At 37.8% G+C, this 27908-nt stretch overlaps 1 protein-coding gene across 1 annotated transcript; it reads right to left on the bottom strand.

Annotated features, from left to right (window-relative positions):
- Positions 1 to 1771: 1771 nt before the first annotated feature.
- On the bottom strand, positions 1772 to 16502 carry scn3b.L (sodium channel, voltage gated, type III beta subunit L homeolog). The gene is given in 6 exon segments (NM_001093207.1): positions 1772 to 2560; positions 3366 to 3453; positions 4342 to 4480; positions 5227 to 5452; positions 5942 to 6105; positions 16302 to 16502. Coding segments are annotated over 5 exon segments (648 nt in total). The 5' UTR covers positions 16357 to 16502; the 3' UTR covers positions 1772 to 2560; positions 3366 to 3389.
- Positions 16503 to 27908: the final 11406 nt, after the last annotated feature.

Raw genomic sequence — 27908 nt, 5'->3', positions numbered from 1 at the left:
TATGAGTATGGACAGTTAATTCAAATATGTCAGGTGCTTGTCTTAACTAACTCCTCTCAGTGTAATTAACCCTCATATGTAACTAAAGGAACCATGTTTGTATAGGTCCAGTACTCCATAGCAACCAAGTACCAAAAGTTTCCCATAACTAGAGTGTGGTATGGTATGTATGGTAGCATACAGTACATACTGTATTCAGAGACACCCCACATTCCAGATAATAGATACCATACATATATATAAAAATTCCTGCATAAACAAATCTCCTCCATCAACTCGCATGACAAACACATTTGCAGAAGGTGTTATCACTTTATTCGCTAACATATTGAACTATTTATTTTGAATCCTGAACAATGGGGAGAGAGAAAAGGGAGCTGCAGAAATGTATTTCACACTGCATCTGAAAAGACCACGTGAAGTGCAGAACATTTTTGTATTTTTTTGTTATAACTAGTGTAGTCACTTAGCTGGTAGCATACAGAACGTACGGTATCCTGAGGTCCCCCACATTCCAGATAATAGATCCCATACAAGTATATAAAAATTCCTGCACGCATGACCTTTGAAAGTTCAAATATAAATCTTCACTTTCCACAATAATAGGATGGATCAGATGCTTAGAGGAACTGTGATTATTTTTAAAAGTAATCCTGTTTAAAGGGGACCCGTCACCCAAAAAAAAATATTCAAAATCATATTTTATCACATTAGTCAAGCAAAATGAACTTTAATTACACTATATAATTTATTTGAATCTTGTTTCCTACAGTCTGGGAATTCAAAATGATAGCAAGCAGGCAGCAGCCATTTTGTGGACACTGTTATTAAGGCAAGTCTTGTATCATCTCAGAATCTTGTTTGTGCACCAGAATGGGGACCTGATGTCCATCCCCATGCCCTGGCTACACAATTAAACGGTAAAGACTACAGGGGAATGTGGGGAGAGCAGTGACATCTAGGAAGTGCTGAATGGAAAGTGAAAGTAATTGTCTACCCCTCCTCTATGCCCATGGCATAGAGGAGGGGCAGACAATATTTGATTGACAGCGGAGATTTTTAAATGAGCATACAACAACTATGAATGCTTTAATGAAAAATAGAAATTGGATTTCATGTTTGATTTGAAAAGGACTTTTATTATACAGATTTTTGTGTCTGGGTGACAGGTCTGCTTTAAGCAAAACAATTTCTGTGCCAGTGTATCACTTGGAACTTTAAAGTTGGTGTCTGGTGTTTTAGCTCACTGTACCCGCTACACCTGACATAGCTATATAGGCACAATCATTTGTGCTGAACACGTCTATGCAAGCAATTTATGTGACAGTGTGACATTTTCTGCTATGAATTGCAGGTCATGGAACAAATGCTTCAGGTTCCACTTAGTTTGAAACATGTGTGACATTTGTGACAAAAAAGTACAAAATACTCACAATTAATGTAAATCTAAAAAGAAGCAATTGTAGCCATCTGTATATTTGTATATACTGTAAATAACACATTTTGGTATATAAAGAAAACATTTGTTTTACCTTAGATCAGTTTTGAGTTCATCCATAAAATAAGAAAATCTAAGGAAGACAATACTGTGCAAGAACTTGTTCTGTAGTGGCAGCACACACTGAAGCGCCTTTTTTCCAAAGGCAATATTCATTTTCATATTCATTTATCCAACATTCTTCCAGTTTTATACATCTCAGTGTGATCTTTAGATATTGTGAATAAGCATAAACGGTTATTTAACCACAGTAAATAAATGCATGGACAGGTATAAGTGAAAAAAAAAATAAGGTATATTTCATGGTACCACTGGCAGTCAATATAAACACAGGAATACAATATATCCTTATCAGCTTACAAAATGCTTTCTACAGTGTGTAATTACCGTAGTAAATGTAATGTGTACAGTACATGGCAGTGCAGGGATGAAATTCCCTCTTCTATTCAATATATCTCAAAACCTAGTTTAAATATGTAGTAGATACGGCACTATAGTGATCTTGATATTATAAGCAAATATATCTCTATGGTTAAACACATTGACTCTGTAGAATTGTCTCAAAGTTTAAAAAGTCCACTGGGATCCTTCTGTTATGTTTTCTCAATATAAGCATCTCATGTTCCAAACCAAATTATAGACTGCAACTATGGCATCTAGTACTGAGAAAGGCCATTATGCATTTAAATGTTCTTTAGTGAGGTTTTGTGCTCCACACTATGCAAAGACCCATAATATGGAAAAATCCCAACAATTCTGGATATCCGATCCTATACTTGCACAATATTTTCTAGTCAATAGCTTTTCTCCACTACATATCATCACAAGTGTTTTTATATTTTCTGTGCTTCTCTTTACTAGACACACTTTTGGAAACAGAGTACTTACATCTTACTTTAAATAGGTAAACCATAAGCACAGAAGTGTATATAATGACTAAGGCATTTATACTGGATCCCACAAAAAAGTGATAAATTCAGTTAGGGAGGCTCTAAGTGTATGGCTAGTTCCAGTTTGATTGTTGAGAAAATGCTGATCAAACTTTTATGAAGTTCTTATAACCTAAAAAATGAGAATAAAAAAGAGTCAGTAGCAGACTTGTACTAGGTTATGCAAATTCACACATGACTTGCCTATTATCCTAATGATGGCTTCATATTTTTAACAGTCACTTTTAAATTCTTTGTGTTTTGGATATAGGGACAAACACATTTGCAGAAGGTGTTATCACTTTATTCACTGATATATTGAAATATTTATTTTGGAACCTGAACAATGGGAAGAGAGAAAAGGGAGCTGCAGATATGTATTTCACACTACATCTGAAAGGACCATGTGAAGTACAGAACAGTTTTGTTTTTTTTGTTATATATATAACAAATAGACGCGTCACTTTTTTCAAGCATAATCCATCTTTATTGTAGCATGAACAGCCAACATGATGTTTCGGTATATACTTTTTATAAGTGTGCTTGGACACACAGTACCTCTCATATCATGTTTATAACACAGGCAACATGTTCAAATAAAGTAAATACAATACACGAGTATTGTTACATTTATACCTATTTTAAAAAATCAGGTTTCCCCAAGAGCATGCAATTTTACTTTCTTTACCAGGAGTTTAGTGTTGTCTTTTTCAGGGCAAATTAACTTTTGCAACTATCATTATTTCTGCACTATGGCAAAGATAAACTCATGTCACTTAATACTCAATAATGAGAACAGGCTTGCCCATGCCTGGATCTGCCAAACCCAGCCTATTTCCAGTAAGCTATACTGGCAGCACTCTGCCTTTTGCAACTGTACAGAAAAAACAAGTCTATTAGCAGGCATGGATTTGATTACTCATGAAAACATACTGTACCTTTCATCTGCTTCTGCTGAGATGTTATTCTTCAACTGGAACTGAACAGTTCTCCTTGTTTTCTGATGGTATAGCTAAATAGTCAGTTCTGCAAAAGGTAAATAGTTTAAATCATTCTTTTTCTCAAAATTCTAACATCTTATTTTTATGTACGATGAGGGAAAATCGCTTTTCTGAATCATTAAGCCCCCATGTCAACTTGTACTCATGTCAACTTGTACTACATAAACTTAAACCAATGCACTTAAAGGAACTTTAATATCAAAAAATGTGTGTTTTAAAGTAATTAAAATATAATTTACTGTTGCCCTGCACTGGTAAAATTGATGTGTTTGCTACAGAAACACTACTATAGTTTATATAAACAAGCTGCTCTGTAGAAATGGAGGAAATCGTTCTACAAAGTTTATCTGCTGTGCAACAAGAGCCAATGCTACACAGCAGCTTATTTACAGTATATAAACAAAAGTAGTGTTTCTAAGGTCACACTGAGCGTTTCGGGGAGATTTAGTCGCCTGGCGACTAATCGCCTCGTCTTTGCGGCGGCCAAAACCCCCTCGGATGCCTTCCCTCACTCTGTGCTGGCTAAAATGAAAAATCGTTGGGGCTAATCACACGCGGCGATTTGTTTTCCAAAGTCGCCCGAAGTACAATCACATTCTGGTGAATTGCAACACATTGCTTTACATTATTTTGACATACGCTAAATTCCAAATAACACTAGCTTAGCATCCATTCATTTTTGCAGTGTTTTGTGGGTGTTTATTTAGGATGAATGTAGAGCCACTAGAATAAACATCTGAATGCACTTTTCCTGTTTGTGGTTGAGTGAAAACATATCTTCATTATGGCCCGTGTACCACATACCGGGGTGTGATTTGTAAACACTAGGAGACACTTAAGGCCAGTATTTTAGAAGAAAGCATAATTTGTTAATGTGCATATTGTGATGAACTTTGCCTAATTTCAGACTTACACACTTTCTTGCGTCACTTCTTCTGCCTTGGAGATCTTCCTGTAGCAATATGCAACTTCTACTAATAGCCAGAAGGTAAGGAAGGCAAGAAGCAAATACATCATAATTTTAGAAAGAACCGAAGTAAAGTCTTCACCAGCTGTTGGGGAAAGCAAAACTGTGTTAGGTACAATATACAGAGCAAAAATCAACTTTAGTTGAGGCTCATTTATAAACACTGGGCAAATTTGCTCCTGGGCAGTAACCAATAGCAATCAATCAGTGATTAGCCTTTTTCAGCCAGCTGCAGGCTGTACAATGAAAGCAATCTGATTGGTTACCATGGGTTATTGCCCAGGTGCAAACTCGTCCAGTGTTTAAAAATTACCCTTGTCAATTTTTATAGCATTGGATTGTCCTTATTAGGAAAAAAAGTGCCATGTTTCATAGTGACATGGTAGCTGAGGCTGAAAAGAAGAATTAATTCTATCAAGTTTAACCTTAAAATGCCCTTATTTACCTTTACTTAACTCAACGGACAGAGGTTGTTTAACCCTCTGTATACTGCAAATAGTTTCCTCCTTGGCCCTGACTTTAACCCCAAAAGGCTGAGTGGTTCTAGAAGCATGTAATTGTACCCCTTCTAGCAGCATCACTAAATCTAGCCTTCAGGATCCATTACAAAGTCTGATATGGTATATTTAATTGTATTGCCCAAACCTGAATACAGAAATGTACTGCATTGTTTACACTTTATCAGGCCTAGCAAGTTCAGACACAAAATACATTTCAGTGAAAAAAAGTGTATAAAGCAGGAAAGCTCATTTTTCTGTTGCTTTATTCTAAGCTACCAGCATTTTTACACCAGAATATTATACTCTAATAGACATGTTCTAAAATTGTCACCTTCTTCCATGACCTTTAGTGTGATGCTTTTCTTGCTTTGAGTTGAGTGACGGTGAGCATCAAAGTGCAGAGTACGGTTCACATGGCAGGTAAAGACTCCTGTGTCATTGGTTGTTACATTGAGGATGGTGATAGAAACATCTTGCAGATCTTTGCTTCCTGTCCACTGAAGTCGACCTTGCAGTGGACTTTTTATGTCTAAAGGTTTTCCATCAAATTCATAAATCTGTGTAAAAGAGAAAGAAAACAAACCCCTAATTTTAATGTTCTCTCTTTAATCAACCAGCTTTTATCTGTTTGTACCACATATATTTCCCACCTATACCCTGTTTTTTTTCTAGCTAGCCACTTGGAGGTTATTCTGGGTTGCCAGACTTAGAGCAATCTTTATAATTGTAATTTATTTTAGAATATTAGTTGACTCTCCTGCTAGTAAGTTCATTAATGGAACATCCTTCTCATATTAATTCATGAAAACATTGTAAATCTGCTTAATCACTGATATCACTTGCATTGGACGAATCTAACCACCACCCCTCAACTTAAAATAAAAAATTGTCATAAACTTTGTTTAGAAACTTTGTATAAGTTGCAGTCATTTAGTTAATCAAAATAAGACAGGTGTTCCATCTTCCATTATTTTGCATCTGCTTCATAAATCTTGTATAGAACAATATACATCTCAATGCAAGAGAGAGTAATACAAAATACATACAAGTATTTCTTGCCCATCCTCAGGTTGATAGAACCACCTAACATTGGTGGTGGCAGCAACTTCCTCCCTCTTCATGCAAGAGATGCACAACAAGGTCATGTTCTCTCCCTTTACAGCTTCTGTACCAGATTGGACTTCAACACACACAGGCGAACAAAAGACAACTGGAAAGTATCATAGCGACAGAACGAAAGGAGGCATCCAACAAGCAAAGAAATTGGAAAAAAACAATGGGAAGAAAATGGAACTCCGTTGTTGGAAATCCCATAAACACACACAAAAGTATAATACAAACCACAACAGAGGAAACAAAAGGCACAATTGGACAGTTAGACATTATTAAGGCAACCCAAAGCAAAATTAGAAGCAAAAGTAACACATCGCACCAAATGGGAACAAAGAGAAAGAGAATCACAAAAGACAAGACAAATAAAATACAAAGAAAGGAGACAAAATAGAAAGAATGTTTTTAGTTTATTAAGCGTTTATCTATATCATTATATATATATATATATAACAGTAATACTATGGCTCAGATTATCTCCTTGTTTCTTGCTGAGGGTCTCTATTTCTAACCACTTCTGTTATAGTTCATAAATCCATTTCCTATTCTACAGAACTGGATCACAAAATTAGAATAATTTTTACACTTCCCAAAACAGAACAAAAGTGAAGATCCACTATTTATCTCAACAGGCTGCCAGATAAGCTGAAACATGTTTGTACAACTTGTTATTCCAACATACATGTGAATTGAAACATGGAGCCACTTTACTACTCAGCAATGTTATTATCCTTTATAAATATAGTGCTGGCAGATTCTGGGGGTGTTTACAGAGTTTATACCTCATTCACATCAAATATTGCCCAGTCTAAGGTCCCTATCACACATACACACAAGTACACATGCATACACACACAGTCAGATTTACCAAAAACAATAATAATAACAATAAAGATGCAGTATACACCTTTTTAAGCATGATCTTAATAGGACTGATGTTGGTCATATTGTTTTGTTAATAAAGACATATGTGTTGTTTTGTTCTTTTTTGCTTAAGCAAGAAATTAAACCACTTTGTTTCCAACTTCCTGTAGCATTTGGTTTGGCCAAGTTAATGTTTGCAAAGGAAGCCTTATTAAAATAAACATCAAATAAAAAGATAAGCCCTCTGCTCTTAACTCAAAGCCTACAAAAGGTTGATTCTTATGGAAAAGAGGAGTTTGTGTAAACAAAGCTCATTATCTTCAATTAAAAGAAATGACCCTGTCTGCAGAGTATCCATCAGTGCTTTATAATACTATTAAAAAATTAGGATTTAATTGTTTTCCTATTTATTGTGCTCATGTTTGAAAGCTGTACATAAATGTGTATAGTGCCCCTTTAACCTTCCTGTATTTGGAGTTTAGACAAAAGCTTATATATACTTTATTATAAAATGAATTGTAACGTACTAGTCATTTAGAAACCTAAGAAGCAGTGGGTACACTCAGATGCACAGGGCACCCCTGTGGATTCTGGTGTTCACTGACGCCCTTTTGGGGCCCCGGGCTTTCTGCTGCAGAACCTACTAGGAGTAGTGCAAAAATAGTAACAAGTTCAGAAACAAGGCACTAGCGCGAGGAACCCGGAAGGTAAGAGGCTGTGGTAATCTCCCGGGACGTCTTACATGAATAAACCAATGGAAAGTATATTATGGTTTAACAGAATCCCAGCTACTAATGGCACATTGTGGGATTACTCACTACAATGGGGGAATAACAGAGATATCAAAAAGATACCGGTTTAATTTAGGTAGCACAAATAACAGGTAGCCTACAACAAGCCAGCAGGATTAACAGTGCCTGACAGACAGAATCCAGGATTATGCTATTATCATGGATACCTCATGCATATAACATAAAAACTGTGGGGGAAAAACTGGAAGTGAATTAGGAGAAAAGTTTTTTCTCCTCAAATTGAATCTTGTCCATACGTTTCTTATTTAATAAACCATTAAACATCATTTTCTTATTGATCGGAATTAGGAGACAAGCTTTTTGTCATCTAACTGAATCAAGTCCATTGTTGTATGTACACATACTGACAAATCCAAAATGGTTAAATGTCTTTCTACTCCAAACTACTGAATTACAAAGCTATGCAAAACACACACAACAAACAGTAATGCAGGCATACAAATACAATAAAAACTAAAAAAAATGAGAATAATTCATGTAACAGGGTGGTTAGTAGACAAAATACTTGATGCATTTGACATGCTACAAAATAAAGGGGAACGGTGAACAAAAAGATAAAGTGATAAAATGAAAAAATCTAAAAATGTATGTGTGGGTTTATGTATGCATAAACAAGTGTACACTTCTAAAATGTAAGTGAGTGTGTATTGTATATGTGTATGTGAGTGTGAAAATGTGAGTAAAAGACGAAAAGCAAAAACATTCTGTAAAATAAGTGTTGTGTGTGCAAAAATGAAGGTGTTACTTTTTTAACAGGAGGGCCATGGCCAGAAGTGGAGTGTCCCCAATCTGTCTTGTGCAGCAGGAAGTGTGCTTACCATATCTACTATTCAGAAGCTGGCCCTGCAAAGATCAAGGCTGACATGACAGCCCCTTGGCTAGAGGTTAAGTTGTCTTAGCCTTTGACTTTTGCTGTTGCTGTGGGTGCAGAGAGAATCTCTAACTGCCAAAGAAGGTATGTGCTACATTCTTGGCCGTTAGAGCCTTTGTCTGACAGCATGTAAGAGATACATGCTTGGGAAGCAAAGGGTTAAAGGAGGACTAAAGTTTAAACATGCATATCACTAGAAATGCTGTATTTTATATACTAAACTTGCTGTAACAGCCCAAACGTTCAATATCTTGTTAGGCCATATTTTGATCATCACTGTTCAGTATACTCTAGCTGTTGCTAAGCTTAGGGGGTTCTGAGGAAGTGGCGAGAAGCCACGAAACGCGTCAAGTGTGGGGGAGGTCATATCCACATATGTACTGAGGAGTTGATGGTTTTACAATTTTTTCAATAAAGAAGGTTTGATTTTTCCGAAACCACCGTGTGCTCCATTTCCTAATTGCTGAACTTATGTATAATACGTCTGGATCCGGGGACGCTTAATATGTTGTAGCACTGGTGTGGAATAGGACCCGTGGACACAAGTGGGTGAGTGCACGCGATTTGAAACTCTTACTACTAAGCTTAGGGGGTTGTCAGAAATGATTAAGAATTAGATTCATATGTCATAAAAGCTGATGCTAGAGGGCTGATGGTTAAATTCTGATGCCATGTCATTTGAATCTAATGACCTTGTACAATTATATTTTATATTTTATGTGTATGTACATATATATATATATATATATATATATATATATATATATATATATATATATATATATACGTGTACAATTTGTATAGTGGTCCCTATACGCTTGTACCTGACAGGTTGTGCTTTGAATCTGATCGGGAGCTACTGCTCAAGGCTATGGTCGCCTTGAGCAAGTAAAGGGCCCAAAACTTAAGGTGCGGTATTTGTATTTTACCTCTTTGTTAAGCCTTAAAAACCCATTCTTATGGCTAGCTGAAATAAACACCAAAAAAATTTACGGAAAGCGATAAAAGATTGGTTGGAGTGATGTTTTTCTAAGAGAATACAAGCTATAATGTTAAATTACATTACTATTACATTGCTATTATCACATATTTATAATGCACCAATGTATTTCACAGTGCTGATAAATGATGGGTGTGTGCATTGAACGTATAAATTACATGCAGAAATTGACCGATACAAGATATAAAGAGGGTCCTGCCCAAAAAAAGATTATAACCTAAACCTAAAACAAGAAAGGGGTACGAGACACATTATTTATGACAACAAGAAGCAAAGCTATTCTTCATTTGTAAGTTAAACCATCCTGTCTGAATTCAAAGGATGTCTGATAATCTTGTTACATGTTACTCAAGAACGACCTGTTATTATGGACCAATTATTATAAATGTTTAAATGCATTAATGGATTCATGTTGATGGACATATTGGCAAACCTTTAGGCTGTTAGGAGCAAACTAAAGTATAATTTGTGTAACAAAATTTTCTACTCCTGTATTTTTAAGGTTCAAGAAAGTATATTTGATCATAACAATGCATTTCAGTGTAAGTTTGTTATATTTGTATAATTAGTGGCAACCCCATTTATTCTAACATCAGGTTCACTGTCCACCTGGCAATGTTACATTACTAGGAAAACCTATTAACTTTATAATAGTTGGAAAAATATTAGGTTTTAATATTAGCATATATGCAGACTTAGAAAACATAAAGCAGTCTTACTTGATACTAATGTTAATTAATAATACATTATCATTGATTGAAGGGAAATGTCATGATACAGTGGCATAAATCACAAAAATGTTTTTTGCAAATGGCTGCCATTGACATTATGCTTTACGGCACTAAAAGGACTGAGACACTATCATACTTGGTTTCCCAAACCAGATTCAAATCAATGGGAAACGGCTATTTTAAAGGACAAGGAAAGTTAAACTAATGTTGCACGTTATGTTTTGGGCTTCTGTACCAACCCCAGGCAACCACAGTCCTTTAGCAGTAAAGATCTGTGTCTCCAAAAATGCCCCAGTAGCTCCCCATCTTCTTTTCTGCTGACTCACTACACATGCTCTGTGCTGCTGACAGTTACTGAGCTTAGGGTCCGACTCACAATATACAGTACACATAGAATATAAATGTCACAATATAAGGCTGATTAGTAATTAATATGGATAATTACTAGGGATGTCGCGGACTGTTCGCCCGCGAACTAATTCGCGCGAACATCGACTATTCGCGTTCGGCGAATGTTCGCGAACGTCGCGCGACGTTCGCCAATTTGGGTTCGCCTTAGCTGGCGCTTATTTTTGCCCTCTCACCCCAGACCAGCAGATACATGGCAGCCAATCAGGAAGCTCTCCCTCCTGGACCACCCCCACACCCCCTGGACCACTCCCCTTCCATATATAAACTGAAGCCCTGCAGCGTTTTTTCATTCTGCCTGTGTGTGCTTGGAAGAGCTAGTGTAGGGAGAGAGCTGTTAGTGATTTGAGGGACAGTTGCTAGTAACTTTGCTGGCTAGTAATCTACTTGATACTGCTCTGTATTGTAGGGACAGAACTCTGCAGGGATTTGAGGGACATTTTAGGTTAGGTAGCTTTGCTGGCTAGTAATCTACCTTCTACTGCAGTGCTCTGTATGTAGCTGCTGTGGGCAGCTGTCCTGCTGCTGATCTCTCATCTGCATCTGTTCTTCAAACAACTGCCACCTAGCTGTCTAAATATCAATAATAATACCGTCTCCAGAAACACCACCCGAGTGACGTTTTTCAAGCAGCAATAATATATTCCGTATCCAACGGCTGTAGTGTATACGTTGACCTTGCAGGCATTATTTGCCCAGTCTTTAACCAAGTGCCACCTAGCTGTGTGAGCTTTTTCACATTCCGTGTCCAGAAACATCACCTGAGTGACGTAGTGTGATTTCTGCCCTTTACAGCACAAAACGCAGCGCTGTGTCAACAATGGATTTTTCAGATACATTTTTGCCCTTGATCCCCCTCTGGCATGCCACTGTCCAGGTCGTTGCACCCTTTAAACAACTTTAAAATCATTTTTCTGGCCAGAAATGTCTTTTCTAGCTTTTAAAATTCGCCTTCCCATTGAAGTCTATGGGGTTCGCGACGTTCGCGAACTATTCGCATGTTTTGTCGCAAGTTCGCGAATATGTTCGCGAACATTTTTTCCGCCGTTCGCTACATCCCTAATAATTACTACATGGCAGCACAGAAACCAGTGCAACTAGCATCAGAATGTAATAATTAGTCCTGTAGTATCAGCTTGTATGACAGGCCAACCTCATTTTCTGCTTGATAATTTGTGACGACCCCTAAGCTTAGCTTCTCAACAGCTGCTCAGAGCCCACTGAGCATATGAGTGTCGCAGACAATTTCCAAGATGGTGTCCCCCTGTGACAAGTTGGAAGTCCTGGATCATTGCTGCAATTGAGAAGCTGAAACTTTTGGCTGGTGCAATAAGTTCAATATATAAAACATGGCATTTTTAGTCCTATTCATTTTTAGGGTTTCCTTCTCCTTTAATATCCTTAAAATATTGTTTTCTCAATTTAGATCTGGCCATTCAGTGAGATACGTTTTTCTCAGTGAATTGCATTTGACTTTATGGGACAATCTGCAATCGAATATGGAGATTAGTCTTTCTAATCTAACTGAATCAAATCAATGGGAAAATTATATTTTATGGTTTATAACATGAAAATTTATGAGCAAGATTCTATTTCAGGAGAATTTCTTTTCAAATTAAATCTGGCCCAATGTCTGCAAGATTTAAAGTTGTTGTTCACCTTTGAATTAACTTTTAGTATGATGTAGAGAGTGATTCTGAGACAATTTGCAATTGGTTTTCATTTTTTATTATTTGTGGGTTTTTGAGATATTTAGCTTTTTATTCAGCAGCTCTCCAGTTTCCAAATTACCCTAGCAATCATGCATTGATTTGAATAAGAGACTGGAATATGCACTAATAATACATTTGTAGCCTTACAGAACATTTGTTTTTTAGATGGGGGTCAGTGACCCCCATTTGAAAAATAGAGAGAGTCAGAAGAAAAAGGCAAATCATTTAAAAACTATAAAAGATTTATAATGAAGACAAAATGAAAAGTTGGTTAGATCTGGCCATTCTATAACATACTATTAGTTAACTTAAAGGTGAACCACCCCTTTAAGGCATAATATTAACAAGGACTTGTTACATTTTCCCCCTTAATCTTTGCTCATCTTGGAAGACGCATATTTCAATTATCTATTCTACAAAACACAAACATATCACAGAGCTGATTTATATGACATGTCTGGAAGATTTCATAATGCTTCTTCACTTCAAACATTATTACTATTGATTTGCCACTTAAAGTAAAACCTCCCACCCAATTTCCCTTTGTGAAAAGAATATGCTCTCATAAACCTATTCACTTAAAATACAGAGGCATTTCCCCCATTACAGAGAACTTGAATTTCCAGTTTGAGACAAAAGGAAGTGAGAATTGCTAAAACTCATGCACACGTTTGTAATTTGATCAAAGCTGTGGCCTACCTGAACTCCTTCCCATACAGATTCATATTGAAGTAATGAGCCTGCATTTTTTGCAAACTTTGCATTAAATAAATGTGATTGTGCCGTGTTAGTCATTAACATTTCATGTGATCCATGCAGGTCAGTCTGCACTCACAGATAAACCACTAATGTACATTAGACCTTCTACTTCTAGACTTCTGAAAACTCAACTGCAAATATTATTACCAAACACATTTACTTATAGTCAAGAGAGTAATTTAAAAAGAACAATTGAAATGCCATAGAAAAGTGTAAAATAACACATAATAGTGATTGATACAGATCACAGGGTTAGTACTAGTGTATGATAAGAGCACAGAGATGGTGAGTTAAACAAATGCCTGAGCAGGAGAAATGTGTACTATGTTTAAATAATAATAATAATACTAAAATAATAATAATTTAAATACTGCTACAGTTATACAAAGGAGCAAGATTGTGGAATACTCAATACAGAACAATGTATATCACAGAGAACTTTCTCTAAATAATGACAGTTTCTAAAGCTCCAATTTTATGTAATAGGAACAAATAAGTCAGGTTTCCTGCAGCAAAAGCTACAGGAAATAGGAGCATGTTACAAATATTACAAATATAAATGAGCATGCCTTTTTTGATTGAATAACTAGTCTGTGGGTTGTTATTTTACATTTCTTGCAGGAAACCATTAGTGTTTCCTGTTGCACAGGGAGAGCAATTCCCTTTACCAACACAAGTGAGTTAGATCTGCAATCTTCCTTGCCCCCCATCCATACTATCATCATCATCATTTATTTATATAGCACCATCAAGTCATGCACCACTTTACATTAATTTATAATGAACAGGGCTCAAACATTCACTTAACAAAGAAGGAGTAAAAAATTCTATCAGATGGCGCGATGTGCAAGAGCTTATTACACTGGAGAGTATACTCAAGGAGAGCTGCCTGAGAAAACTGCATCTTGCACTAGATGTCCTCTCTCCAGACCCCTTACTTGTGTGCCTTTATTAGATGGTCAGGTTATGGAGTGCTGAATTTTGAATCACGCACAGGGTGCAGAGCACAGGCAGATATGAGGGAGGCAGAATTCATCAGCGCTGTCTTTTAAAGGGGGAAGCTGACCTTAGCAATCAGAAATTATTTTTTAAAAAATTGGAGAGCAGCTGTAAAGTAAAGTAAAAAAGTACAAAGAATACCCTCAAGCCATTCCAAGATTGAAGGGTGAAGAAAACAAGCTATATACTGTATCTGAAACCACAACCATAAATTGTTCTGTACACCCTTCTCATCCCTCTAACATAACCATAATAACGCTTGCATGTTTGCTGCAACCTGATTGTAAGTAAGCAAGTAATACCTATCTTCCTTCACTCTCTGTAAGAAGCTATCTGACAGTTGGCTAAGGCAGGCCTTTCACGTGTTTTTTTTTTTTTTATGTTACAGAGCCAGTGTCAAGTAAATAACAAGATTAAAATACACAGGTCATTGATTGTGGTAAAACCATAGAGAATGATAGGTTTTCTAGGGAGATCAGTCTATGCATTATTTTAAAAATCTTTCCAGCTGACACGATATTCTGAATAATTCTACAACACTGTTGTTTCAAAGTTCTAGGTGTAAAGTTAGGGAGTGGCAGGAGAGGCTGCAATGGGGGCAGTAAGAACCAGGCTGGCCTGCACCTCTCTATACTGTACTCCGCTCTTTGCTCTAGATTTGTAAACCGGAGCAAGGGACAGAGAGCGGCATTCCCTGGTGCAAGTGCTTGTTAGTGCTTGCGCCCCAGGGAGAAGTAAATGATGCCTTTGGAGTTTTAAATCACTGCTTAAAATATGGTAAATCATTGTGGGCTGCAATGAATAGCAATCCAGGGTGACTTTTTGTATTTTATTGTCGCCACTTAAAGCAACAATGGAAACACCTAGTAAAACATGGTCCTTTTTTCATTTTTACCCTTTACAATCTTAATAGCATGTTGGGCATGGAGACATGGCAGTTTAATCCGAAAACTTAACATGCATATATCAGTTACATAAATGTAAATACAGTTTTGACACATATAGCTAGATTCACATACATTTGCACATAAGCAAGGTAAGTGCACTCACAGTAAGTAACTAAATAACAAAATACATATTTTAATGTAGGGTCAATATATTGTCCACAACCAGAGGTCTGTTATTGTTTTACATAAAGACACAGGATCCAAGGGATCAGTTAAGAAGACCATGGACGGAAGAGGTAGAGTACTAAGGGGTGCTAAACTGAGCCTCTTAGTGCTCATTTAAAATTCACTTTCTAAACCTCCCTCCACATGTCTCTCATGAATACAACACTGTTGGATGGTAGGCAGCACTGTATGCACAATGAAGGGGAGTTGCAGCTTCAGAGGTGCCAATGGTGGAGCATGGTGCAAAGTGTGAAAAAAATAGTTGCTTGCACCTTTTTTTCCACTTTGCACTTTTTCTTTAATGTAAGTCACTTTGACTTAAAGCTACTAAAAACATTTCAGAATAAAAAATATGGTAGCAAGTTCATGGTAGTGACTTAATATTACAGAGAAAAAGTAAATCAATCAAAACTAGAATGTGAGAAATTGCTTTTTCTGAATTAAAGTTTTTTTTATGCATTTTAGATCCTGTAGCTGTGTTTATCATTTTGTTTTTACCCAGACGACCCAATTAAATCCATGCTATGTCTCACATATCAACAGATTACATATTTACGCTTTCATATTCATTCATATAATAGAAAAATAGCGTACAACAGGGAGCAAATCACACTAATCTGGTTCTATTTAAATGAGTAAACCCTTTTTTTAGAATGGGTGGCTGATCTGGATAGGGCAGTTCATCAATCTCTGCTGCAGAACATATTAGGGTGCAACTGTTACTCACTGTGATTGTGGAAGTTACAACTTACCATTAGGACCCTATTAAATTGTGAATCCTTGCTTCTTTCTAGATGATGGCGCAACTTCAAATATGCGAATCTTATTATTCTCTTGGGTAAGGAAAAAGCTAAGGGACTTGTACGAATCAAGATTCAAATTTTTCAGATATCGTCTAGTGTTTGCATTATGTCTACCTCTCTACACAGAAGCTGTATTGAGGAAATCTGCATTGCAAATGTAGCCATATTAGGCATCAAATGGAATCTAAATGCTATCAGGGAACCCAGCTCAAGGTACACACATACCCATTAGGAAGAGCAGAACTGAATCAGTCCAGAATATGTTCTCCCAAGCAGCCATGATCACTCCTCTTTCTTTGCTCCTCTCTAAATGCCTGCCAGGATTGCTCGTGGATCTTCTGGTTTGGAGGGGAGCCCTTAAATGTTCCAAGATTCCATTTTCAGTGTCAGCCCCTGGGAGCTCCCCAAGTATGCGTTATTCTTCAGCACCTTGGAGAGGGTCTGAGACAGGGAACTGCTGGACGCAGCTGTAGGAGGGAGAGGTCGTCGTTCAGCTGCTTTGTCTCGGGATAGGGGGTTTCTTCGAGCTATTGTGATGGCGCCAATAGACGATCGCAGTGACCATACATGGACGAAACAGGCTCCTTCGGTGTCCAGCTCAGCTATCTCTGTGTTTGACTCAAATCCAATAAACAGCGATCACAATGGGAATATGAGCCAGAACAATAAGTGAGCGGATTGAGCACAAGGTGGAGACAGAGAGTAATGTCTGCTGATTAACACATCTGACTCATCCCCCCTGATTCCAGCCCAGCCAGCACTGACAGACAGAACACAAGCAGCCCTTTATTAAAGCGAGATTAGGGCTGTCAGGTGACCTGTTTTTCCACATTTACTAATGTACCTGAGAACACTGAACATAACAATGACTGCCATGCAAACCCACACTACAACATTGAACATTCATACAGGGCCGCTGCTGAACATCTTTTTGTCTAACGGAACCTGACAGTATCCCGATCAAAAGCAACAAAAAAAAGGATCTCTTGGATTTTAGGAGAACTAGACATCGCAGGGAGGAGAATGAATGGGAAACCTGGGACCTGTCAGGAAAAAGTAAGAGGAGCTCTTAGAACTGAAACGGGGGTAGGTGGGAGGAGGATGAATGGGACAGGCAGGACCTGTCAGCACAAAGTAAGAAGAGATCGAGGTGTGAGAAGGATCTCTTGGCAATACAGCAATACAAACGCATTTGGCGCATAAATGTGATAAAATGGACACTAAACTGCCTATTGTATTCACAGCTCTTATTATCTGTCAGCATCATGCAAGACTAGCTATTAACATTACTGGCACTGCCCCTTTCACTCCCACCCTCCTACGCTCCCAGCAAACCAATAACCAAGGTTTATTCTCTTATCACGCTCCCTGTTACTTTATCAGCTTGTGTGGGATTGCTGGTGCTTACAAGTCAATGAACAGAAAGCAGATGTCTTTAAAGGGTTTTTTCGCCTCTAAATTAACTTTTACTATGATGTATAGAATAATATTCTGAGACAATAGGAGAGGGCCTGAATAGAAAAATAAGTAATAAAAAGTAGTAATAAAAATAAATGCGTAGCCTTGCAAAGGTGTTTTTAAGGTCGTATCGGTGACCCCCATTTGAAAGCTGGACAGAGTCAGAAGAGAAGGCAAATACTTCGAAAACTATAAAAAAAATAAACAATAAATTGAAAAGTCGCTTAGGGTAGGACTCCACTAATGTTTTTGTCGCAATCTGACGCGCTGCGAGAAAACGCATGCGTTGCACCATTGATCAAGCGTATGCATCAGATGCAGACGCTTGATGCATTTTGTCGCAGCCCGTCGAATTGCGACAAAAACGCTTGTGGAGTCCTACCCTTAGAATGAGCTATTCTATAATATATTAAAAGTTAACTTAAAGGTGAACTACCCCTTTAATAATGTGCCAGATCAGTCAAAGCAACAGCAGCGTGCCATTGCCATAACTAAGTGCATACTGGCACCAGTGTATACTTTTGTGGACAGACAACTTCAAAGCTCTTTGCCCAGGGCCCACTGCTAAATTACAGCAGCTCCACTTGTCACTTAGTAAGAAGTAATTATAAGAATGGGAAAATGAGATTGTGAGAAAATGTTACTTACAGTTCATAACATGAAAGCCTATGGGCAATATTCAATTAGACAGGAAAAAAATGTTTCTCTTAAATGGGTGGTTCACCTTTAAGTTAACTTTTAGTATGTAATACTTGCTTCTAAGCAACTTTTCTTGGTCTTCATCATTTATTTTCTTTTGTTTTTTAATTATTTGCCTTCTTCTTCTGACTCTTTGCAGCTTTCAATATTGGGTCACTGCCAGCTAAAAAAATGTTCTTATTATATTTTATTATATCTCTCTATTTTTCAAATGGGGGTCACTGACCCCCATCTAAAAAACAAATGTTCTGTAAAGGCTACAAATGTATTATTATTGCATATTCCAGTCTCTTATTCAAATCAATGCATGGTTGCTAGGGTAATTTACACCCTAACAACCAGATTGTGGAAATTGTAAACTGGAGAGCTGCTGAGTAAAAAGCTATACAACTCAAAAAACACAAATGATAAAAAATGAAAACCAATTGCAAATAGTCTCAGAATATCACTTTCTACACCATACTAAAAGTTAACTCAGAGGTGAACAACTCCTTTAATTCAGTCCCAACTTTTCCAACATACTTCAATAGAGTTTTCATGTGATAAACAGTGTGATATTTTTTTCCAATTGAATTGAATTTGGCTCTATTGGGTAATCTGGAATAAAACTCTATAGGGGTGTAGGGTCATTGACTGTCTGCCCCTGGTGCATGTGCAGGAACCCTAATGGGAGCAAAAACACCCCTTTCCATTTATTTCAACTTGCAGCTTGGGCAGTGCTGCACCCTTGTCCAGCAGCTTTATCAGACTGGCCTATCCTTGCCACCTGCCATAGGGTAGGGAGGGGGTACACACTTTTCTCCTCAAGCACTATGCCCTCAGCTGCGCTCATAAATTGCACAAGTTATGGAATGGGAGGGGGCCATGCTTTGCATTTAAATGACCCCCTACATGAAACAGTAGAGGTTTTCCATAGTCTTGCTGAAGCTAACCTGGAGGCAAATATGACACAGTAAATAATGTTTGAGTCAGCTTGGTTTATGGTATGCAGATAGATCTTCAGGATGGCTAGTTTTGGGTCAGGGGTCAAGCTGATAGAGGGCTGTTTCCTGTAAGATCAAAGGCATTTGCCTGCACGCTTGACTAGTTTTGACTAGTTTTAGAACATAACCTGAACTGCCTAGTTCCAAACTGGCTAGGTAGAAAACTTAATTTCTCAGAAATGAATATTACTGCTCAAGATAAACTTTATTATGCCTGTTCTCAACAGTCCCTTAGAAAAACTAGGAAGCTATGGTAACCCTGGTGGTTGTTTATTTGTGCCATTGCAACTTGATCATTGGGGTTGGCTGCCGACATGAGAAATGATCGAGGGGTCTCTTTGAATACTAACATTGCGCCCTCTGGTGATTTTGGTTTGCATTGTCCATCTTTTAATGAAAATCGTTGCCCTCCAATGCTTTGTTTTCCTCTTCTTTTCATTTATCTTTATTTATTTCTTTCTCGTTTAAATGAGAAGGAAAGTTTTTAAATGATAAAAGCTCCAATCGTATTATGACATTTGTATTATTATATAAAGATTATATTAGTATATAATCTTTTTGAGCATTTTCAAATCACTGCCGTCACTTCCCCTTGCGGCTCCTTCATATTGTATGTCTTTTTTTTATTAGCAATAATCCTTGAAAAAACATGATCAGGACTGTGCATAGTGTTGTCCTAGAAACAATGTGTATGGCAGGGCCCCAGAAAGGGCTTTGTAGTATGGGCAGGAGTCAGAGGGGGACCCGAGAAAGCAGCCCCAGTGGGCCCCCCAGTCCGACCTGGGGCGGGCCCCCCAGTCCGACCCTGGGGCTAACAGGGTCATGAATATCGGCTCCTACAAGCTGAATATGCAAATACAGAAGAAAAAAGAAGTCAAGAGCAGCTTTGCAGTGCAGTGCACATGCAATTGCCTAGAGAAATCTCTGTTAGGGCAGAAAGGATGATGCAATTTGCCATTTCATAGGCAAACTAAGCAATAAGACTTTGAGTTGGGGGATTATATTACTTAAGTAAAGCTGAGACTTTCCTTCTCCTTTAAATCATGGCTGTCTAGATTGTTATGGTTTACAAATTCATAAAATTTAAATATAAAATGAATATTCAGAAAAACATATTTTAGAGATACTGTTTTATTATGGAATCCTGGTGCAGACAACCATGTTGAGACTAGCAAGCTTGCTCATTAATGACATGTATGATGTCCCAGCTATAATGCGAGAGCTGGGAGATTACGTGGCCTTCCTTATTTGGAGCTCCCTCCTGGTATAGGTGGGACCTCGCTTACCATAAGGTGGGCATGCTGGGGAAAGATTCTTTTAGTGGCCCATTTATTAAACCTAAATGTATTCTGGTTGAGGTTTTTAGGGGGGAAAACTAAATTTTTTGTGGAAATATGAAAACTTTTTCTTTGAGATTTATCATACACCAAAGCTGCTAAAAATCCGAAAATACTCAAACCTGTCAAAGTCATGTCAGATGTTACTGAATTTGTTTCTTGACTTCATGATCAATGCTGAATAATCCAATAAAGTCAGGGATTTCCTCTAATAATCTGAAAAAGTAGAGTTTGCTTCGTTAAAAGCAAATTTTTGGATCGTCAATCATACAATACAAATTGAAGCTCAATTTTGTCGCTTTTGACGCTTGGTTTTTTCCAAAAAAATTACAGATAAATTATTTCAGTTCGTGGAAAGGAGTTTGATCTACTTTGTTTTCATAGCATCACTTCGCGTATCAGTAAATAACCCCCTTAGTGTATGCAAGCGTTAGTTTTGGAGATCTCTTCCCTACAAAAGCTACAGCAGGGGATGATCAGCCTATGAGATCAATGCCCAGGTAAGGAGACACTTTCCCAAGAATTGCAACCATGCAGGGAGGTGCCAGCCTATAAAAAACTATGACCAGAGATAATTAGCCAGGAAATGTACACTGATCAATCAAATGCAAAAAGGATAATTGCAATACCAGCCAGCATAACATGTAGAATCCAATTATCTTCTGGGAATAGCAATAGCATGATAAGCCCTGAAATACATTCGGACACTTTTATATGTTTGACATATACAGAATATGTATACCCCCTCATGTAAACACTCCCAAATTCCTCTGCCTTGCAAGGTCCCTTTAGCTATACAGAATAGTCCTTGTAAGAAAATAAGGGACATATTTATTATCATTGGAGACAAACATCACCTGTGATGTTGTCCATAGCAAACAATCAGATCTTTGCTTTTCTTTTCTAACTTGTAGATGACAATTCAAATCTAATCACCGATTGGTTTCTATTGGCAACATCACCAGTGATGTTTGTCTCCCAAGTTATTTATTATGCTGTGTAAAACAGAATTCCCCCAAAAAAGGTGTATAAAGCTGTGTAAAATAAATGGCAAATTAATACCGGTGTGTGTAATTTTATGCCATGCGAACACCATATTTGGCCCGTTATTTTACATTGTTTCTGTGGAAAAAAAAACGTAAAAAATGTACTCTGTTTTTTACACAGCAAAGCCTGGTGATGTGTGTATTACCCCACTGTTTTTAAACAGCATAATAAATACAGTATGCCCCTTTGTGTACTTCATGCGTGTAAGTAACCATCTTTACATAAGAAGTAAATAAGAAAAGAATAAGATGACTTATAATGTGTACCTGTATATAATAAATGTGCATATTATACAGTTAATACAAGCTACAGAGGAACTGAACAGCATTACATTATTTGAATGCTTTCCAAGCAGCATTCTCTATGAAGCCTTCTTGAGCAGGTCTTTAAAGGAGGCAAATTGATTTAGTAGCTGAGTCATTAGTAATCAGATGCAAAATCTTCTATTTAATAATTGAAACACAGCAGGGAAGTCTCTGTCTTCCCACACAATCATTACTTTAATAATGGAAACAGTGGCCATAGTAATCTGTTTGTTTATGGACAATGTTACAAAGCAAGAAACAAAACAAAGGATTGTAAGGGCTCTTACACACAAGCTTTTTTTGTGCTTGACGTACATCCATAATACAGTGAACTAAATAGGTGAAATACAGTGAAATAAATATATATGTGTGAATTTGCAACAAACTTAAATTGCTTTTAGACACCAGTAAGAGGGAGAACACTCAAAAGAAAGGTACGGTAATATAGTCTTCAACAGTATGATTTTTGTGCCTGTGAAGTTGCACACAGTTACAAATGACACATTATGCTTGTTTGAGCAGTAACTCACTCACTCATTCAGCATCTAATGGCAGTACACAAAATTATCGCACACCCCATAGGAAACATTTACAACCCTGAGGTTGTGCAAGAGCACTAAGTGGCACAAGAAAACATGGGTAGATTTTCATTAAGGCTTGGGGAAAGTTTCACCAAACTGAAAAGGTGGCAACCCTCCTACTAAGAGAAAAGTGGTCTGTTCACTAGATCTTTAGGGGTGGCATGCCCCCAGCTGCAACCTAAGGAGCACTGGGGATTGAAAGTTCCCCAGTGCTCTGCTGCTTGAAAGCGCATATCAAAGTTTCTCACCCTAGGTTCTGGCACTAGGACTATGTGGGTATGGGGTCCAGGTGAAAGGGAGTGGAGCCTCCGGTTCATTCAAGCTCAACAAGAAGCAGCTGCAGAGCAAAGAGAAGGCCGCCACCAAAAAGGAGGCGCCAGCGGCAGCAGCAGCCAAAGCCAAGAAACCGGCAGCCAAGTCCCCGAAGAAGCCCAAGAAGGTGTCAGCAGCCGCCAAGAGCTTCAAACTTGTCACAGGGGGTCACCATCTTGGAAAGTGTCTGAGACACTTACATGCTCAGTGGCTCTGAGCAGCTCTTGAGAAGCTAAGCTTAGAGGTCATCGCCAGGCACGTTTTGGGTGTTAATGCCGCCTGCGGCAGCATTCCAAGTACCACACGCCCCTCCCCCATTGCGATTTCCGGCTTAATAACCAGAAATTTCTGCTCTAAAAGTTACCAGGATCGGCTTTTTGCCGCCCCTGGTAACTGCTGGGGAGCTGCCGCCTGAGGCAAGGTACTCATCTTGCCTCATGGCAGAAACGCCCCTGGTCATCGCAAATTATCAAGCAGCAAATTATGATGGCCTTTAATATCAGCTGATGCTACAGGGCTGATTATTAAATTATGTTGCTGGTTGTACTGGTTTCTGTGCTGCCATTTATCAATTACTAATCAGCCTTATATTGTGGCAGTTATATTCTATATGTACAGTATATTGTGAGTGGATCCCTAAGCTCAGGTAACTGACAGCAGCACAGAGTTTGTGCAGTGATTCAGCAGAAAAGAAGATGGGGAGCTCCTGGGCACCTTTGAAAGCAGATGGGGAGCTCCTGGGCACCTTTGAAAGCACAGATCATTACTACTAAAGGGTTGTGGTTGCCTCTGGCTGGTACAGAAGCCTAAAACATAATGTACAACATTTCTAGCCCTTTAGTTAAGCTTTAGTTTTCCTGTAAAAATTGTTGATTGTGTTACTGTTTATTATTACTGATATACTGTAATATATAGACAGAAAAAGATGTTTGCATACTTCAATTTGGGTGCAACACCCACATATATGTTCCCGGATTTAACTTTGAAAATCTGGGAAATGTTTTGCTATTAGGACTAAGCGGTACATATACAGTAAATCCTTCTGTTTGTCATACACGCAGTTGCCTGGAATGTGAGCTATTTGCATACTTAATGAAGATAAGTCATATATTTAAAGGACATTGTGCTCGCTGTTGGATTGTTTGGGTGCAGAAAAAGAGTTATGTTTTACGAGTTACATAAAAACTAATAAAAAATGCTGCTTGATGTCAATGTTAATAATAGGGTTGAAAGATAAATATATGGTTAGTATGGTATTTTTTTCCAAAAAAGATGACTAGCAAACCTAGCTGCAAATTTTATGGAAAAAGTTTATTTTTTCTTTGTAAAAATCATGGGATCATTTATAAACACAAATTAATCTGGGCAGTTACTCATGGCAACTTATCAGATGTTTGCTATCTTTGTTTTCTTCACAGCAGACTGAAAAAATTTAATCATTGATTGGTTGCTATGGGGCCGATTCACTAACTTCGAGTGAAGGATTCGAAGTTAAAAAACTTTGAATTTCGAAGTTTTTTTTGTGCTACTTCGACCATCGAATGGGCTACTTCGACCTTCGACTACGACTTCGAATCGAAGGATTCGAAGTAAAAATCGTTCGACTATTCGACCATTCGATAGTTGAAGTACTGTCTCTTTAAAAAAAACTTCGACCCCCTAGTTCGCCATCTAAAAGCTACCGAAGTCAATGTTAGCCTATGGGGAAGGTCCCCATAGGCTTGGCTAACTTTTTTTGATCGAAGGATATTCCTTCGATCGTTGGATTTAAATCCTTCGAATCGTTCGATTCGAAGGATTTAATCGTTCGATCGAAGGAATTATCCTTCGATTGTTCGATCGAACTATCTGCGCTAAATCCTTCGACTTCGATATTCGAAGTCGAAGGATTTTAGTTCCTAGTCGAATATCGAGGGTTAATTAACCCTCGATATTCGACCCTTAGTGAATCGGCCCCTAAGAGTTACTGCTCATGTGCAAATTTGCCCAGTATTTTCCCTCAATATTTTGTTCTAAAAAAAACACCTTTAAAGGAACAGTTCAGTGTAAAAATAAAAAAAATCATTAAATAGATAAACTGTGTAAAAGGAAGAATGTCTCTGTCAAAGGTCTTTAGCCAAAAATGTTATGTATAAAGGCTGGAGTGACCGAATGTCTAACATAATAGCCAGAACACTGCGTCCATTGGTTGCCATTGGTTACTGCCCATGGGCAAATTTGCCCAGTGTTGATAAATGACCCCCACTGACTTTAAGGGGGGCCACATGGGACATAACTGTTCAGTGAGTTTGCAACCGATCCTCAGTATTCAGCTCAGATTCAAAAGCAAACAGTTATGACCCATGTGGCCCCACTCAAGTCACTGATTGGTTACTGCCTGGTAATCAAACAGTGTAAACCAAGAGAGTTGCAAAGCAGAAAGTAGTGTTCTGGCTATTATATTAGACATCCAGTCATTCCAGCCTTTATACATTATATTTGCACTAACTAACTATATTAAAAACATGTTTTGTTTTGTACAGTCTATCAATTTACCCAGTTTTTATTTTTATACTGAACAATTCCTTTAAGCATTCAGACTTCAGGGCAGCCAGCTAGTAATCCCATGTTTGCCATCTTTAGCTTCTGCAAACAAAAATATCACCCTCTGTCTATGCAAGATAGCCCCTTAGTAGAGACACATTTCTCGTTGCCCAAAATTTGTGAATGGGAAAAAATCAATGGGTGTTTTTTTACACATTTTTTTACCGTACATTAGAGTCTTCGTGGCAAAACATGGCAAAATATTTTGCTCATCCCTACCCCTTAGTGCTCTTTTAACAGGACTTGCACCCACTGGGGTTGTTGCTTTCTGAAAATTTGATTCTGTGCAGGGAGCAGCATCAGGAGATGCTGTTGGGTAGGCAGTAAATACATGGCCCCCAATACAGGCTGCACTACCTTCTGCTCCCTAACTTGCATGTGCAAACGATTCACAATTTAGGGGCGGTTAGCAGAAAGGAGGAGAAGACACATATGTGCCTCCCCCACTCACCCATTTGGAATCTAACAGTAGTTTGTAGGTTTGTGCTCTGAAACGAAATTCGGAGGCTCACAAAGTGCACACTGTATGTAACTGACTCCTTATATGTCAAACCCATTATCCTTTTAGATTGTAAGTGGGGGAATGTAATATTGGCACTAACATAAAAATCATTCCCAATTCATTAAAAATGTGATTGTGAATTCTATAGTTTGCAATAGTGTGCAAATAAAACTTCATAATGAAAAATTTGTTATGTTTGCCCCAAACGTTTACACCACCTTCAAGCAGGTGTTAAATGTTCACAATGAGCAATTAAGATTTGCGATGCAATAAAAGCCTAATAAAGAATATTTCATTGTGACATGCACATTTTTATTCGCAAATTTGTTCTCTTTGCAAATTTTATTACATTTCACCCTAAGCTTGTAAACCTGTTTGGGCAGGGTCCTCTTTATCTATTGTATTTGTTATTGGTTCTTTTTGTATGTAAATCTGTGTATGCACCAATATATTGTAGAGCACTGTGGAATATGTTGGCACTTTAGAAATAAGCAATAATATTAATATCTTGTAACAGAAGAGACTCCAAGCATGGTCTGGATATACTGTATGGGGAATTCACAAATCAATGGTACCATTTAACTCAGGAGTAGTAATCCATTGTAACTAATTAGCCATTAGCTCTGATTGGTCAGCTGCACAAGACTTAAATGTACATATGTGACATTTTTATGGTAGCATATGTGTGCAAGGACTCCACAGTAGAACAGCCTTAATGTTCATTTCAATAAGTCTGCCTTAAATTGGCAATCAAGGGAACATTGCAGTGGTCCGTACAGCAACATGTTTGGCTCCATATGGCTCTTTGTCAACCAACCATTGGTAATTACATATGTATTTTTTAAATTGTAAACTCTTTTGCCAGGGCCCTCTTTACCTCTTGTATAAGTTATTAATTGCTTTGTATATATTCAATGTATACCTTTTTTTTGTACATTTAACAGAATATGTTGGAGATTTATAAATACAGGATAATATTATTATTATTATTACCATGTATTTATATAGCGCCAACATATTGCGTAGCACTGTAAAGTAAATGTGATTATAGAACTAAATCACATGAATTATATACATAGAACATATGGAGTTACATACATCACAATCAATACCGGTACAAAAAGGTGAGGAAGGCCCTATTCAGAAAGAGCATACACTCTAAAGGGAAGGGAGTAATACACAAGGTGTGGGAGTGGGCAAGATCGAATTAAGTAGGTGAGAAATGTACTGTATGTGGTGTTGCGTTTGGTAGTTAAGCAGAGTGAAGGTAGGCTTCTCGAAAGAAGTGCGTTTTCAGAGATTTCTTGAAAGCAGAAAGGTTGGGAGAAAGTCAGACAGACCGTGGGAGAGAGTTCCAGAGAGAATGCGAGCATGTGAGGAGGTAATGATAGAAGAGTTGAGTAGCAGGTCAGTAGAGGAGCGTAGTAAGCGGTTGGGTGAGTATATAGAGATGAGTTCAGAGATGTAGGGTGGGGCAGAGTTATGAAGTGCTTTGAAAGTCAGTGTCATTAATTTGAATTTGATTCTGAAATGTAACGGAAGCCAGTGCAGGGATTGACAGAATGGCGAGGCAGAAGAGGAGCAGTTGCTGAGGTGTATGAGCCTCGCAGCAGTGTTCATTATGGACTGGAGAGGTGACAGTCTCTGTTGCATAACAATACTATGCACATTACCATCTTGTGACGAAATGAAAAACAGATGGGAACAATAAAATACAATCATTTTGTTATATTGTATTTCCCTCCTAAAAAAAGAAATAAAAGTCTGCATTACCATTTTACCCTAATTCTGTAGCCACATACTGTATAACCGAAAATATATCTGTGCTAAAAAGGAAGTTTAACTTTTTGTATAATGTAGCTATACTGAAACTTTCTGTAGCAAGTATTTGCCCTTTCACTGCTTAATTAATAACTGTATTACCCTGGGTCAGCAATGCCTGAAAGCAGGATAATTCAAAGGCTAGATTTTATGTATCTTTTTAGACTTTCTTCTATTCACTATAAAGTTATTTAGTTGAACCAG

Source organism: Xenopus laevis, chromosome 7L, assembly GCF_017654675.1.
Source record: "Xenopus laevis strain J_2021 chromosome 7L, Xenopus_laevis_v10.1, whole genome shotgun sequence".
Taxonomy (NCBI): Eukaryota; Metazoa; Chordata; class Amphibia; order Anura; family Pipidae; genus Xenopus; species Xenopus laevis.
The sequence above is the reverse complement of the archived record's forward strand: the minus strand, read 5'-3'. Positions and strand labels throughout refer to the sequence as shown.